This window comes from Diabrotica virgifera, chromosome 1, assembly GCF_917563875.1.
Source record: "Diabrotica virgifera virgifera chromosome 1, PGI_DIABVI_V3a".
NCBI classification, from domain to species: Eukaryota; Metazoa; Arthropoda; class Insecta; order Coleoptera; family Chrysomelidae; genus Diabrotica; species Diabrotica virgifera.
Window position 1 is genome coordinate 91,107,390 of NC_065443.1, and position 16,098 is coordinate 91,123,487.

A 16,098-nucleotide genomic window follows, 5' to 3' on the forward strand; every position below is an offset into this window, starting at 1 on the left:
ATAGTATGTTATTTCTTGTATTAGTTCTCATAGAATTGGTTTTAATAATATTGATTTTTAAACCAATTTTATTGGATTCAGTGGAAAGTGTTCCCAGTTGGACAGCCACATCTTTGAACCTTTGTTCTAAGACGCAGATATCATCGGCGTATTCTACACTCACCACCAAATTCCGCCACCCAAAATTTTTGATTAAGCTTGACAATCTATAAATTCTTAGATTATTCTGATTCTTATTTGTACTACAATTTTCAAGACTCTTGCATCAGTTTGTAGGTATATGTATTGATGTCGTTTGTTATTATTCCGGTAACAAAATTTTTTTGCTTCGATGCCATTATACGGGGGTGAATCGAAGCGTTGTATTTGCTCCTAACTTTAAAAAATTATATGGATAAATTGAAGGGGTGATTTTGTTTCATACTCCTTTTGAATTATTTGATTATCTCTTTTCTTGTAAGAGCTGTAAATAAAAACACTGCTTTGATGATTTTTTTTTAATTAAAAATATGAAACGCACTAAAATTAAAAAAACAAAACAAAATTAACAACAAAACAAAACAATTCAATAGCGGGTATGTCCACCTTTTGCAGCAACGACTGCTCGCAATCTGTTTGGCATCGAATAAATATGTGTTATCCTTGCCTGGGGAATAGCCCGATATTCTTCTACCAGGGCCAGGATTGTACCAAATTTTATGTATGCCTAGGATGACGGCAAATAGCTTTTCTAATTCATACCATAAATGCTTAATTCTGGGCTGCATGCGGGTCATTCTAATCTTATCAATTCCACCTCTATTTTATGAGGCCATCAGTGTTTTTATTTACAAAAATTGGTACAGCTCTTACAAGAAAAAAAATATTCGGATAATTCAAAAAATACAATTTTAGCAATGCCTCTGGGATAATATGACAGGACTATGAAACAAAAGCAGCTCTTCCATTTTCCACAGAATTTTTTAAATTTAGGGGAAAATACAACGGATCCATTCACCCCTGTATAATGCCATGCAAGCAAAATTTTTGTTTTACCGGAATAATACCAAACAATACCAATACATGTACCTACAAACTGGTGCAATAATCTTAAAAATCGGAGCACAAATAATAAATTTATAAATTGTCAAACTTAATTAAAAATTTTGAGTTGCGGAATTTTGTGCCGGTGAGTGTAGATTGTATAGGCATGTGGTTAACGTCCATTATATACCTTTTACGTCGCAGTCTAGTTTAAAAATGTTAAAAACCAACGGATAAAGGAGGCACCCCTGTCTGACTGCAGTAAGTATGTTAAATTCGCCACTGTTAATCCCAGAGTGTGTTAATAATGACAACAAGAAATTTTCATTTTTTTAATTTGTTTGTATTACAAACTAACAACTTTCAACAGAATAAACTAAACGAATCTCAATATAATATACATACCTGTCGTATTCTAGGCCTATACATAAATACCCAGTAATGTTTAACATTTCTAAATCACCCAGTCCGACTGAGGTGTCAGAACACACGCTATCACACGATATAGCTCTTTTTAGAGCCACAGGCACCACTTCTGTTTCCTCGCATGCCACTGGAATTGGTGGCAAATCAAGAGAACCTATGTGCTGTCCTTGTTGGATATATACACCTGCAAAATAAATGTAATTGGAGAGTCAGAACGTAAAATTTAGTTAATACCGCAGAAAAAGAAGACAAAAATGTACTTGAAAAATCTAAGAATTACTTGGCGCTAGATTTCAACTGGCATATCTCGGGAAGCAATAAAAAAGGCGTACCATTTCGTGAATATCGAAATTTTTAATGCATCATGATTTTTTTATTAACATTTAAGAGCATATAGTAGCGATCAACAGGTAGCAATTAATGAGGGAGCAAGATTGCGGCTATAATTTGTAAAATTTTGTCGAGATATTTGGCACACATATTCGTAATATAATAAAGAATGGTGGTACAGACCCCGACTTGAGAAATATGTTAGTATGTGGAAATTACTCTATAACTAAATAAAATATTTCAAAAAGGAGCCTGTATCGCCATTAAGCAAAACAAAAAATACACTTTCTTCAAATAAACTTTTTATCCCATGCCTAGATTTTGTGCCACATTGCGTCGACTAAAAATCGATTTTCTATAACAAGACATCGAACGTGACTGACTCGGCAACATTTCGCGCCTATGAGTATAAAAATTATTGTTTATCTACTCTATGTCATATATAATGTATAAGTTTTTAGTTTGTGAAAACTGTCATTATAGATAGCAGTGCGTGAAGTGTTTAAAGTGTGCGTGAAATAACAATGTATTTTAAATGGAACTTACTTTTTCGCACTGTTTTTGACACACTTTCATATAATCAAGTATCCTTAACTTTCGCGTTGTTATGGTGATGACATAATGAGCCATAAATTACGACAAAAGTTTTGACAGTTTTGTGGTTTGAAAGAAGTTAGAATTTTTAAATGTCAAAGTTCTAAAAATTGTAGAATAGAAATAAATTCCAGTGACGAAGAGTTACAGTTTCTTTATTTGTTCATCATAGATAAAATATTGTATGAAACTGTGCGTGAAGTACTTTTTGCGAAGTTACGCGATGTATAGCACTCGCTCCGTTATCGCTAGTGCTCTAAACATCGCGTGCGTTCGCAAAAAGCATACTTCACGAGCTGTTTCATAAATAACTATTTTGATAGTATACAATGTCACTGTCAGTTTCTAATAACCGACGCACTGTTGCCTCACTGTTGAAAGTTCGCAGAACAAAAATATTGATGACTCGCTACTGTTTATTCTTAAGCAAAAAAAGCGACTTTTTCCATTGTTTTCAATATTGTGAAAAAGCTAAGCCTTGTGAATGAAAATGTTCAACAGCGAACTTTCTTTAAAATACTTGTTTTCTTAAATGAGATTCTGTAATAAAATTAAAAAATTTTTAAAAACAAAAAGTTATTGCAAATTAAACCCGAAAGTAAACATTTTATCAATTGTATTATAATTATTAACATAAACAATAAAAATATTTATATTAAAACACATTTCACAAGGTGAGTTTTTATGAGGTTACTATATTAATGCAAAAGATGGGCCCGATCGGTCAAGTAGTTTTATTCTATTTGTTTATCCCATTTGAGAAAAAAATGTCAAATTTCAAATGGCTGTACCGGTGCTCAGAAGGATTTTTGATCTCATTCTCTTCGTAAGGTCTAAAATTTTCAAATTTTTACCACGCTTTTATATAGGTACTTCGCCTATTTTTGTCTGTCTCTTTGATACTTGCCACTTTGTAATTTTCAGAATAGCTCAGAACTCGATGATGATGCAATATTCAACAGCTTTTACATGGATGCATTGAATTTTATTTGGAATTTTAAGCCATTATTTTTTTTCATATTTTTTTCTTTTTTCTTTTTAGTCTTACACTTTTCAAACAATTAAATATATCAGCATGTTTAAAAAAGGATGTATATGATAGACACATTTTTTGCGTTTATTTCAGCATTTGATACATACATTGTACATTTCCTGTAATTTATTCATACATTTCTTAAGTGAAAATCATTATTTACACCTATTACAGTTTTCGCAGTCTTTCCATCTCTTCTAATACTTTACTATTGCAGACTGTAGACTCTGTTAATTTCTCGCAATGCAGTTCTTCTAATGATCGCACTTGGCTTAATGCAACGTAAGCCTGTCCTTCCGTAAACACTTTCGGGCACAAGTTTCGGGCCTAAACAATTAACGTAAAAAGTGAAATTAAGTATAGTTCATATAACTAGCTACAATCTGTAAAAGTTTCAAGTTTCTACATTGTAAAAAACAAGAGAATTTAAGCATTTTCCATTAAAATCGTTTTTTATTTAACCAATTAATAAACATAAAATTTTTTTTATTGACTATTCGTGTATTGCTCTCGCAAATGCATATACATATCTGCAAATTTTCATTCATTTGCATTGAAGAAAAGGCAGTCAAATTAACGTCTAAAGATTTGATCCAAACTAAAGAAAAGCGTTAACATTCTTCTTTATATTACGTGTATTAGTAACTAAAGTATTTTTATCTATATTTGAGTGGCATATGCTTATGCAATAGATTACACCTCTTCAGTTCCTAATGTTGTATTTTATTTGTAGTATACTCAATTTGAAATTTATTTAAATTATGCAATATATTGTTTTTGTTTTACTTTCATTATCTTTTATATTGTAATATTGATGGTACGCCTTTTCTACTAACTTTCCCCAAATATTCCAGTTGAAAAATAGCTGGAAGTAATTTTTCGATTTTTAAGTGCTCCGTTTCCTGGGGTATAGTATGATCATTAAAAGTTCTACGCGAGATGAACTCACCCCTGACCCAAACGTGACCACAGCGTTCTAATCCCAAATTTACATTGTTCTTATGTTTTACGGTCCCTAAATAACAATCTAAAATCATGTTTGCTCTAAAGTTTGTTGTCAAAAAACAACTTTTAATTGAAAAACCTGTTACATATATTAATTATTATTATTAAAAGTTAACGCGCCTCATCTTTGGTAATTGTTTATATTTCTTTTTAAAGCTTTAAAATAATATTTTTTAAGTAGAGGTTCTAAATGTTTTTGGGCAGATTTTCGGAGAATATGCCATTTTTGGGAAAAGTTATTTAGCAGCAATTTTATTGCTGGAATCGAATCTTATGATTGTATACAGGATGTTAGTAAATAAGTATGAAAAAATTTAAGTGGTAATTTTGCATAAAAAAATATTGGCAGTTTGCTCTATAAACATATGTTCGCAAATGCTTCGTTTCCGAGATACAGGGTGTTAAAATTTTTATTTCACACTGCCAATTTTTTTATTACTCTAAGACCCGTTGAGATATAAATATTACATTTAGTGGGTTTTAAGAGGTAGTTATTGCGCATTTTTTGACAAACAAATAACAATTTTGTATTCATCATTAACGCGCCTACGGGTAATGGTCTGAATTTTTTAAAGAAAGAAATGGTACGCCACTGATATATTTAAAATTAAAAATTATTTTTGTATTCCTCGTTTAATTTATGAAAAAGAACCTTCCTCGTATTTTTTTTTCATATGGTGCACCGTTTTTATGCGAAAAAATAAAACATCTTCGCGCGTATTTTTCATTTCTTAATACATTATCAAGTACTCTCCAATATAACAATACCAAAGTAGAACAATAAGAGAAGATATTACTATAGATTTTAACTAGGTGCCAAGCTACAACAAATGTTCAAAATCACCTCCTTTAAAGGTGACAGAATAATTTTATATTCACCATTGGCGCCCGTACAGGTAATGGTCTGAATCTTTAAAAGAAAAAAAAATAGTACGCCACTGAGATACGTCAAATTCAAAATCATTTTTGAAGTCCTCGTTTAATTTACGATAAAAAATCATTCTTGTCTGTTTTTCATATGCGGCGTCGTTTTTATACAAAAAAATAAAACATCTTAACGCTTACAAATTATTCGAGGTAGATTTCATATGCTTAGAATCTTATTTCAAATACTTTGTAAAGTTAAGATGTTTTATTTTTTGCATAAAAACGGCGCCTCATATGAAAAAAAGACAAGAACGATTTTTTGTCTTAAATTAAACGAGGAATCCAAAAATGATTTTTAATTTGACATATCTCAGTGGCGTACTATTTTTTTCTTTAAAAAATTCAGACCATTACCTGAACGGGCGCCAATGGTGAATATAACATTATTCTGTCACCTTTAAAGGAGGTAATTTTGAACATTTGTTGTAGCTTTGCACCTAGTTAAAATCGTTTTAGTAATATTTTTTGTTATTGTTCTACTTTGGTATTATTATATTGGAGAGCTCTTGATACTGTATCAAGAAATGAAAAATACGCGCAAAGATGTTTTATTTTTTCGCATAAAAACGGTGCACTATATGAAAAAAATACAAGAAAGGTTATTTTTCATAAATTAACCGTGGAATACAAAACTAAGTTTTAATTTGAAATATCTCAGTGGCGTATCATTTTGTTTCTTTAAAAAATTCAGACCATTACCCGTAGGCGCGTCAATGATGAATACAAAAATGTTATTTGTTTGTCAAAAAATGAGCAATAACTATCTCTTAAAACCCAACAAATGTAATTTTCATATCTCAACCGGTTTTAGAGCAATAAAAAAATTGGCAGTTTGAAATAAAAATTTCAACACCCTGTATCTCGGAAACGAAGCATTTGCGGACATATGTTTATAGAGCAAACTGCCATTATTTTTCATGTAGAATTATCCCTTAAAGTTTTTCATACTTATTTACTAACACCCTGTATATTAATAATATAGATATGCAAAGTCCGCAAATAGTGTGCTACTTTTTTTATAAACAAAATGGCGCCCGAAAATTGTTTTTTTTTCAATTTTTCCACTCAAATAAAAATTTACCGTAATTAAATTCTGCATAGAGACGTGTTTTTCCCGATTTACTTCGACGAAAATTCTCCCCGGAAAATACGGGTTTTTCCAACAAAATCTTTAATTTTCAACTAAAATTTTAGATAAGTAGTTGTTTATCAATAGTTAAAACTTCTTCCATTCTTCCATTCATTAAAATTCTTGGACGCAACAAAACTTAAAATGCTTCTGAGATTACTAAGTGACTCCAAAAGCATATATTATCCATCCTCTGCAACTGTATAAATTTATACAGGATTCTAGTATCATAGAATTGGTATCATAAGTGAATGAAAAATGTACAATAAATCTGGCTGCATACCACCAGTTTACAACAGACGACTTCACAAAATTGGTTGACGCAGCGTTTAGTGTACTTTTGGGCTCCTTTGAAACTCTGATTCTTTGAAACCAGTATGATATTTTTAGCAAAGGTTAATTAGTTTAATATTTCACCAACCATGTTGATTATCATGTTCACTACTCAAGTCTCAAACATAATAAGTTTCAGCAGAATTGTTAAGAATTTTGGTGAGATGAAACTCCGGGTTCTCACCTTGTCGTACTCCGGGTTCCATTTTAATTCTTGATGTATTAGTGTAAAGTTTGACACTTTATTAATGTTTCATATCTATCGATTACTTACATATTAACATATTTCACAAATATTGAGACTAATGGTTTGTTGTAGTCCACTGCCTTCTTCTGTAAGTGTTTTTATAACTAGTAAGTGGTCGTTTATACTACTACCTGCTGGCTTGCTCTTAAAGCTGAATAATCATCATCATTGACTCTACAACCCATGGTGGGTCTTGGGCTGTTCCACAATCAGCTTCCATTCCATCCTATCCTTCGCCTTGGTTTTCCAAGCTGTTTTCTTAAAGCTGGAACCAGCTTGATTTTCCATTATCTTGCTAATATTCTTATAAATAAATTCTCCATGTGAAAGAAGATTATTGGGACGATAGTTGTTAAGATTTTTAAGATCTGTGGGAACGACCTTCTTATATACATGATTACCATAATGACATTGTTTCATGACGTTGGGGTTCTTCCAGACTCTATCTTCTTCTTAACGTGCCCTATCAAGTCCCCTTGACGTTGGCGATTAACATGGCGAAACTGTCTCTTTCTTGAGCTATTTTAAATAGTTGTTCTGCTTTCTTTATTCCTGTCCACTCCCGGATATCCTTCAACCAAGAGGCCTGCTTTCTACCAATTCCTCTGCGTCCTTCGATTTTACCCATCATAATAAGTTGAAGAATATTATACCGGTCTCCCCTTACTACGTGTCCAAAATAGGCCATCTTTCTATATTTGATGTTATCAAGCAGCTCGCGGGCAGCAATTGCTCTCTTAAGGACTGCCACATTTATTGTCAGCGTAGCCGTCCATGGTATTTTCAGTGTACCTCTGTGCAGCCACATTTCAAAAACCTCCAAACGATTTATGGTGGATATTTTTAATGTCTATGCTTCGAAACTATACAAGAGGACTGACCAAATGTAGTATTTAATCATGCGCTTTCGCAGTTGAAGTTTCTCATTTTTAAAAATGTCTTGCGGGCTATCTCGATTCTACATTTTATCTCTTTATCTGGATCTAGTTGTTCAGTAATATGGCAACCAAGATATTTAAAACTGGGTACTCTTTGAATTATATGACCATCAACATATATAACCGTGAATCTTGATGGGCCAAACGGCTAAATACCATGTATTTTGTTTTTGAACAGTTTATGTTTAGGCCAAACTCTCTTCACACTGTGTCAATGGCATTTAAAAGGTGTTGTAATCCATTCATATCATCACTTAAAATAACTGTATCGTCTGCATATCTGATTGTATTTATTAGAATTCCATTAACTGTCATATCCCATCCCAAATTATGCAGCGCTTCCTTAAATATTCTATCTGAATATAAATTGAATAACAGTGGGGACAGTATACAACTCTGTCTGACACCTCTTTGTATTATGCATATTTCTGTTGATTTTCCATTTATGCAAGCTGTCGTTGTTTGACGCCAGTATAATTTTTCTATGATTCGTACATCTTGACTATCAACTCCTTTATCCTTTAATATTTTAATTAATTTGTGATGTACTCGATCAAAGGCCTTCTCATAGTCAATAAATACAGCAAAGACGTCTTTCCTTTGATCTCGGCATTTCTGCAATAATACATTTAGTGCAAACAGTGCGTCCCGGGTTCCCAGTCCATTTCTGAAGCCAAATTGTGTTTCATCCTGGTCATCTCCACATTTATCTGTGATTCTACTGTGGATAATACGTAGAAATATTTCCAAAGTGTGGCTCATAAGGCTTATCATTCTATAATCGCTACAGTTTTTCGGACATTGTTTTTTTGGTAGGGTTATGAATTCGGACTTTAACCAATCTTCAGGGATATCATCAGTCGAATAAGCATCATTGAAAAGTTTGACTAGTATTCCAATGTTTTCCTCATTTATGAGCTTTAACATTTCTGTATGTATGTTGTCAGGACCAACGGCAATTTATCTTTCAATTTTTTTCTCTGCTCCATCAATTCCAGGATTTCATCAGTCATCCATTGTTGTTTTTTGTGGCTCTGCATCGTTGTTGTATATTTTTCCATTACTTTTCAGGTAAGATCTTTAAACGTGTTCCATATTTCTGTATTGTTTTCGTTTGTTGAATTCTTTAGCTGATTATTCAGGTCATTTTCTATTAGCGTTTTGTTGGATGCTGAGATATGCAATTTTGGTGTTTTGGGGCTTTCTTCGACTTTTTTGAGCTTCACTTTGCTGTCAGCTATTACAGGGTTATGGTCTGAACCGATATCTGCACCAGGATATGTCGTTGATCTCTTGACACCATTCTTAAATCTCTTGTTTACTAGAATATAATCTATCTGATTTCTAATTATATGAAGTGAGTTATCTCCTGGACCCTTCCATGTATATAATCTTCTTTTGTGTAATTTGAACCATGTATTTGCCATTATCATGTCATATTCTTGGCAGAACTGGTATAATCTATCGCCTCTTTCATTGCTCTCCCCTAGTCCATATTCACCTACCAGGTCAGATCTTTGTCCTTGACCAATTTTCGCGTTAAAATCTCCAATAATATATGTGATTTCGTTCCTTTTTAGATTGTTAAGTGTCTATTTTAATTGACTATAGAATGATTCAACATCATTGTCATATTTCTTGCTTGAAGTAGGGGCATATATCTGGATAACATTGACATTAAATGGTTTACTATTTAATTGGAGTATCGCTAGTCTGTCGTTGACAGGTACAAAATTTTTCACATATTTCTTGAATTTAGATGTTATAAATATGCCAACTCCATTCCTATAATGTACGTCATCTTCTAAACTTCCAGAATAGTATAGTGTGCCTTTATCTTGTTCACATGTTCCCGCTCCAGGCCACCGAAGCTCACTGATGCCCATTATATCAATTTTTAAGCGTTTAGGCTTTACACATCTATTAAATTTTAATTTTTTTGAGAGCGTAAATTAATTTATTTTCTCCTAATTGTTTACTTTCAGTTACCCCATAAGTATAATATTTATGACCAAATGTGTTTTTTCTAATTATCTCTAATACGGTAGTAAGGTAAAATAAAAAATTTCCTCTTTAGTCATAATCCCTCACATGTGATATTTTCTAAAGCGAAAGTTTTGACTATATGAATGTTCAGATAAAGAAACGAACTACACTAAACTAAAGGACCGAAATTTTTTAATTGTTATTTTCGGACTCACATTGGGACGATTTTCTATTTACACACAGCTTACCTGACAGCTTCAAAGGTTGTGTGCTCGAATACTGCGTGTTATTCACTTCCGTTGGTGGAAACTGAGACATCGAGGGGCTAGGTTGGGGAAACTGTGATATCGAAGGACTCGTAGGTACGAATTGTGCTGAATAGGAACTGGAAGGAGGTATTTGTGTGGGTAGCAAGTTGCTTTCAGGAAGATCAGGCATCGAGGGACTACATTGACGGAACTGGAACATAGAGGGACTAGGTGGGGGAGTTAGGCAGATGGGAAATGCGGATTGTGATATTAAGCTAGCCATGTTTACTGAGGATACGGGGCGGGGTATGGGACAGATGGAAGTTTTTTCAATGTAGCTGGTTTCATCAGTTCTGTAACAAAAAATGTAATTAAATAATGATCTAATAATGACAACTGAAGTCAACATTAATAAAACAAGTAATTGGACTGCTCAAGTCCTAGGTTTTCACCCAACGTGACCAAAAGTAGAACTGAAAGTCGATATTTGAACTCTTGGTGTGATTTTTTATATAGGGTTTTAATGTTTTATATAGTCAATGGATCTCTAAATATGAAAAACCCGCAGATTGCTACCATTTAAAGGGGTGCGTTTTTGAGACAGGGGTGAATTAGTCCCTAGGCACAAGGCGAATCAGGGTGCGTTCTATGCACTTTTGGTACAAACACGTCTACATAAAAATTGTTCCAGGTTAAATTTACTAGCGAAACATCACATTTTAAAGTCAAAGATAATTTTTTTACAAAAATATATTCAAAAGAAAAGCAAGAAAAAAACATGAAAGATAGCAATTTTGTTTTTTGCCCCATACCTTTTTTTCCACGGGGATATAGATATAGGCATTGCTTTACAGAAAAATAACTTCCATCTTTTCTCTTATAAATGACGTTTGATAGAAGTCTCTATGATTGATAGTTTTCGAAATATGATTTTCAAAGTTGGCCCCTCACAGCGATTTTGGCCCATTTTAATTGTTACTTCTCAAACATCGTTCTGTAACTTTTTACTACGTAGGTTTAGGTATATGCAATATTTGATTTAATAGGAAGAAAATTCAATTACCGGTTTAAATAAACGGTCTGCTGTAGAAGGCTGTATGACTATTTTTAAGCAAGATATGGTTGTTCAAAGTCTTATACTTTTAATGATTTTTGATATATTTTACGATTATTTTTAAATTTCTCATTATAACTTTTTTTATTGTATATCCACAGAGAACGGCAGTTCTCACCAGTGGCGCACAACACCCCTACATGCGACACTATATATACACGAAATTTTCGATTTTCTAAACCTGACTGAATTTAAACTTGGGCCAAACCCCATCTTAAAGTTTAGGAAAAGACTCGTCCATTCATATGTCAACCATCAATTTTGGTCCAAGGGTGTGGATTTTACGGCCCTTCCCATTTAATGCCTGTTTTTCGTTCTCGTCCCCAAAACTCCCAAAAATTTCAAAAATTTAAGCCCGACCTTTGCGGCTTCTGATAGCACAGATAATTACCTTTCCAACGCATGTTAAATTTTGAAAATCGGTTATACCATTAAAAAGTTATTGAGCTCAGAAATATGACTCAATTTTTATTTAAAAAATGGAAAATGTTTGTGGATATGTATGTATGTATGTATGTATGTATGTATGTATGTATGTATGTGTGTGGAAAAGTTACACCGATCTGAATAATTTTTTCTGTGTTTCAAGAATGTGTGAGGGCCGATTCAGAACCGGTCTAATTTTTGACTTCTGACTACCCTTAAGCCAGCTAGAGGGCTAGGTAGATACAAAATAGCATATTTTTTGGGCGTATATATCTTAGGTTTAACGAAAGACAGGAAAACCGCAAATACACCAAATCAATAGGGTTGAGTTAAGCTTTTAAATGGCGCATAAGCGATCAAGCTGAGACATACACACTGCTCACCATAGCCAAAAAACTGAAAAATTAAACTTTAAAAATTTTGGTTTTTCGACAATTACTCAAAATTTCAACCTACGCCAATAACTGAGCGTTTGTAGAAGGACTCAGGACGCGTCTAACGGTGTATACCTCATATCTGGGAAAATTCGAATTTTTAAGTTATAGGCTTCATAAGTATGATCAAATCTATTTCTTATGGGAAAAACGGGTTTTCAAGCTCAATAATTCCTGTAATACGTTCAGTTATCACACTCGATCTTGGATGCATCAGATACTACTTGTCAATACGTTTCAAATTCATGTTTGGTGATCAACATCAGTTAAGCCGTTCAGAAGTTATAGAGCTCCAAATGTATAATTAGTCCAGGAACTGTAATTTTTCACTTAGCAATTTTTACAGAATGGATAGATTTGTTTGAAAATTTGACAATAAGTAGTGGATAGTCCAAGGATCAAAATCTATATGATGCAGAAATACGCTTTTACCATGGGGTGGTTGTCACCTCATCTCGAGGGTGGAAATTTTTTATTATATTTTGACCGCAAATGCTGGTAAAAATATTAATTATAAGCAAAAAATGTTCATTATACATTTTTTTCATAAAATTAATAGTTTTCGATTTAGTGGTTATCGAAGCTGTTAGTTTTATATCGAATAAATTACCAGAGACCGGCAGTTCCCGCCAGTGGCTCAGAAATACACCCCCCTACACGCGACACTATTATATGCACGAAATTTTCAATTCTCTAAATCTGACTGAATTGAAAATTGTGCCAACTCCCATCTTCAAGTTAAGAAAAAGACTCACCCATTCATATGTCAACCATCCATTTTATTCCAAGGGTGTCGATTTTACGGCCCTTCCTATTTAGGGTCTGTTTTTCGTTCTGGTCCCCAAAACTCCCAAAAACTTCGAAAATTTAAGTCCGACCTTTGCGGCTTCTAACAATACTGATCATTACCTTTCCGACTCATGTCTAATTTTGAACATTACCAGAGAACGGCAGTTCTCGCCAGTGGCGCACACCCACACCCCCCTACACGCGACACTATATTATACACGAAATTTTCGATTTTCTAAATCTGACTGAATTGAAAATTGGGCCAACTCCATCTTAAAGTTCAGAAAAAGACTCACCGATTTATATGTCAATCATCGATTTTGGTCCAAGGGTGTAGATTTTACGGCCCTTCCTATTTAGGGTCTGTTTTTCGTTCTCGTCCCCAAAATTCCCAAAAATTTTAAAAATTAAGTCCAACCTTTGCGGCTTCTAATAGAACTGATCATTACCTTTCCAACGCATGTCTAATTTTGAAAATCGGTTATACCATTCAAAAGTTATAGAGCTTAGAAATGTGACTCAATTTTTATTTAAAAAAGAGAAAATGTTTGTGGATATGTATGTATGTGTGTTTAAAAGTTAAACCCATTTGATATTTTTTCTCTGTGTTTGAAGAGGGGGTCAGGACCGATTTAGAACCGGTGTAGTTTGTGACTTTTGACCACCCATAAGCCAGCTATAGGACTTGGTAGGTACAAAACAGCATATTTTTTTGGGGTATATATCTTCGGTTCAAGAAGAGACAGGAAAACCGCAAATACACCAAATCCATAGAGTTGAGTTAAGCTTTTAAATGGTGTCTAAGCTGTCAGGATCAGACATATGCACGGCTCAGTATCGCCGAAAAACTGAAAAACTAAACTTTGAAAATTTTGGTTTTTCGACAATTACTCAACATTTCAACCTACGAATTGCGCCAATAACTTAGCGTTTGTAGAAGGACTCAAGACGAATCTAACGGTGTATACCTTATAAAATCGGTTAAGCCGTTTAGAAGTTATTAAGCTATAAGAGTATAATCCAATTAACGATTATTCCCGAAATGGTTTATGTAGTTGTAGTGGTTACGACGCTAAATTTGATCTGGAAACGGGCAATCCGATTTCATTTACCGGCCATCTCAATATTTTTGTTTCAATCTATTTCGAATAGAAAAAAATCTAGTGTACATTCGATAGATACTAGATTATTTGGGATATAATGCAACAAAGGTGACCATTTATAAAGCTTGACGTGTAATAGGTAGTGTGACACACTCCAATTCAGTCGAACTCGGGACAAAGCTGAAAAAAATACTTAAAATCCGGGACTTTTCAATGAAAATCGGGCCATGTTTTTCAAATATAGAACTTTAATATCATCATTTTATTGATAATTTAACATTTTTATGTTGACAATGATATTTTTGTTGGGATTAAGCAACAATTGATTGTAATTATAACTACATTTTTCTTAGTTTTTGACGTTTCGACTCCCAATCCGGAAATCGTTCTTAAAAAAGGAAATTTTTTATGTTGTACTAGTATTACAAAGAGCACTGAACGCTAGAATGCTGGAAAAAGACCGGTTGGAAAGCCAAGAAAGGGCTGGGAAGACACAGTAAACAGCGACGCACAAGCACTTTTAGGAGTCTGTGTATGGAAAAGAGCAGCCACATACAAACAACAAGGGTGGAGGCAAAAAATAAAGGAGGCCAAGGCTCAATTTGGGCTGTAGCGTCGTAGAAGAAAAAAAATTAGTACATATTACATTCCAGACATTGTCGACTTTTTTGCGTCCCACCAATTCAATTTAATGTGAATTCTTAAAAGAATAACGTATTCAAAATTTCAAAATAAAATTTTACCAAAACGTTGAAAATTCGGATGGCCCGGAAGCCTTGTCCGGGACAGCGGTACACGACTTCGTAATTCAACACTAGTAATAGGGGAACATTGCATTCAACTTCATACATTTAATTTATAAATAACTTTGAAAAACTCCTGATACAAGAATAAAAAACCGCTAAACGCCGTAAAAATGAGTGGCGCATAAAATATTCCAGCTACAAAAGATCTGATATGAATATTACGTGGCGCGAAAATGGATTTTCATTTGATGCAAAACAAAATTCTAGTTTTATTTTAAAAGATTTTTCCATAATATTTGCTAAATTTGAAGTAAACGCGCCACAAAAGAGTTTTAAAATGCAAACTGTATCAAAGTTACTCTTTTGTGGCGCGTTTACTTCAAATTTAGCAAATATTATGGAAAAATCTTTTAAAATAAAACTAGAATTTTGTTTTGCATCAAATGAAAATCCATTTTCGCGCCACGTAATATTCATATCAGATCTTTTGTAGCTGGAATATTTTATGCGCCACTCATTTTTACGGCGTTTAGCGGTTTTTTATTCTTGTTTAGATATATACATTGTACAATAAAAAAGAAAGCTTATTTTCTTTACTTTACAATGGGTTATTGTAAAAAAATCTAAGGCTATTTTTAAACAAGATATATGGTAGGGGAGCCCAAGCGGGGATTTTTGCAGTTACTCGAGCGCGTCAGATTATCATATGGGGAGAAACCTGGTACCCTGCAGATGTACCTCTACCATATATTGGCTCTTAACACAGGGGAGTTCGTTAAGGGGGGCCCGAAATAAAAAATCTATCCTTAAAACAACTCGAAATTGTCAGATTAAGATAAGGTAAATTAAGTACATGATAGGTTCTTTGTTGATTAACCTCGTTTAGGCCGGAGCCTCTTCAAGGGACGAAAAATTACCCCTTTTATTTTTAAGCGGGGGTTTTTTGAGAAGTATTGCGCTGTGGGTGCGATTGTATGGTTGACTGTTGGATTTGTCCAGACGAATGGTATGGGTTTTGCTCTGAGGGGTATGACATGCTACTTACTTTGTGTTGTGTTTTGTTGTTTTGTGGTTTTGTGCGTTGTGCTGTTACTGCTGACTCAAGCTCTAAAGTTCTCAGTGGATTTTAGGAACGGCTGTTTGGATCAGCATTTGGAGTGTAGCCCATTATTGTCTACGATAGCGGTAGGGAATATTTTCTAGGACGTCCCAATACTCATCAGGAAGTTCGTTGCCAGCTAAGTTGAGAAGTTTAGCCGGCAGGAAT

The 16,098-nt window shown here is 33.7% G+C and overlaps 1 protein-coding gene across 1 annotated transcript in view; it reads right to left on the reverse strand.

The window, feature by feature from the left end:
- LOC114333100 (synaptotagmin-12) overlaps positions 1 to 16,098 on the reverse strand; it is a 175,515-nt gene that overhangs the window by 58,991 nt on the left and 100,426 nt on the right. Inside the window, exons 4-5 of the mRNA XM_028282931.2 lie at positions 10,220 to 10,572; positions 1,429 to 1,633 (exon numbers count right to left, since the gene is read on the reverse strand). Coding sequence (XP_028138732.2) covers positions 1,429 to 1,633; positions 10,220 to 10,572 — 558 coding nt within the window. The remainder of the gene's footprint in view (positions 1 to 1,428; positions 1,634 to 10,219; positions 10,573 to 16,098) is intronic.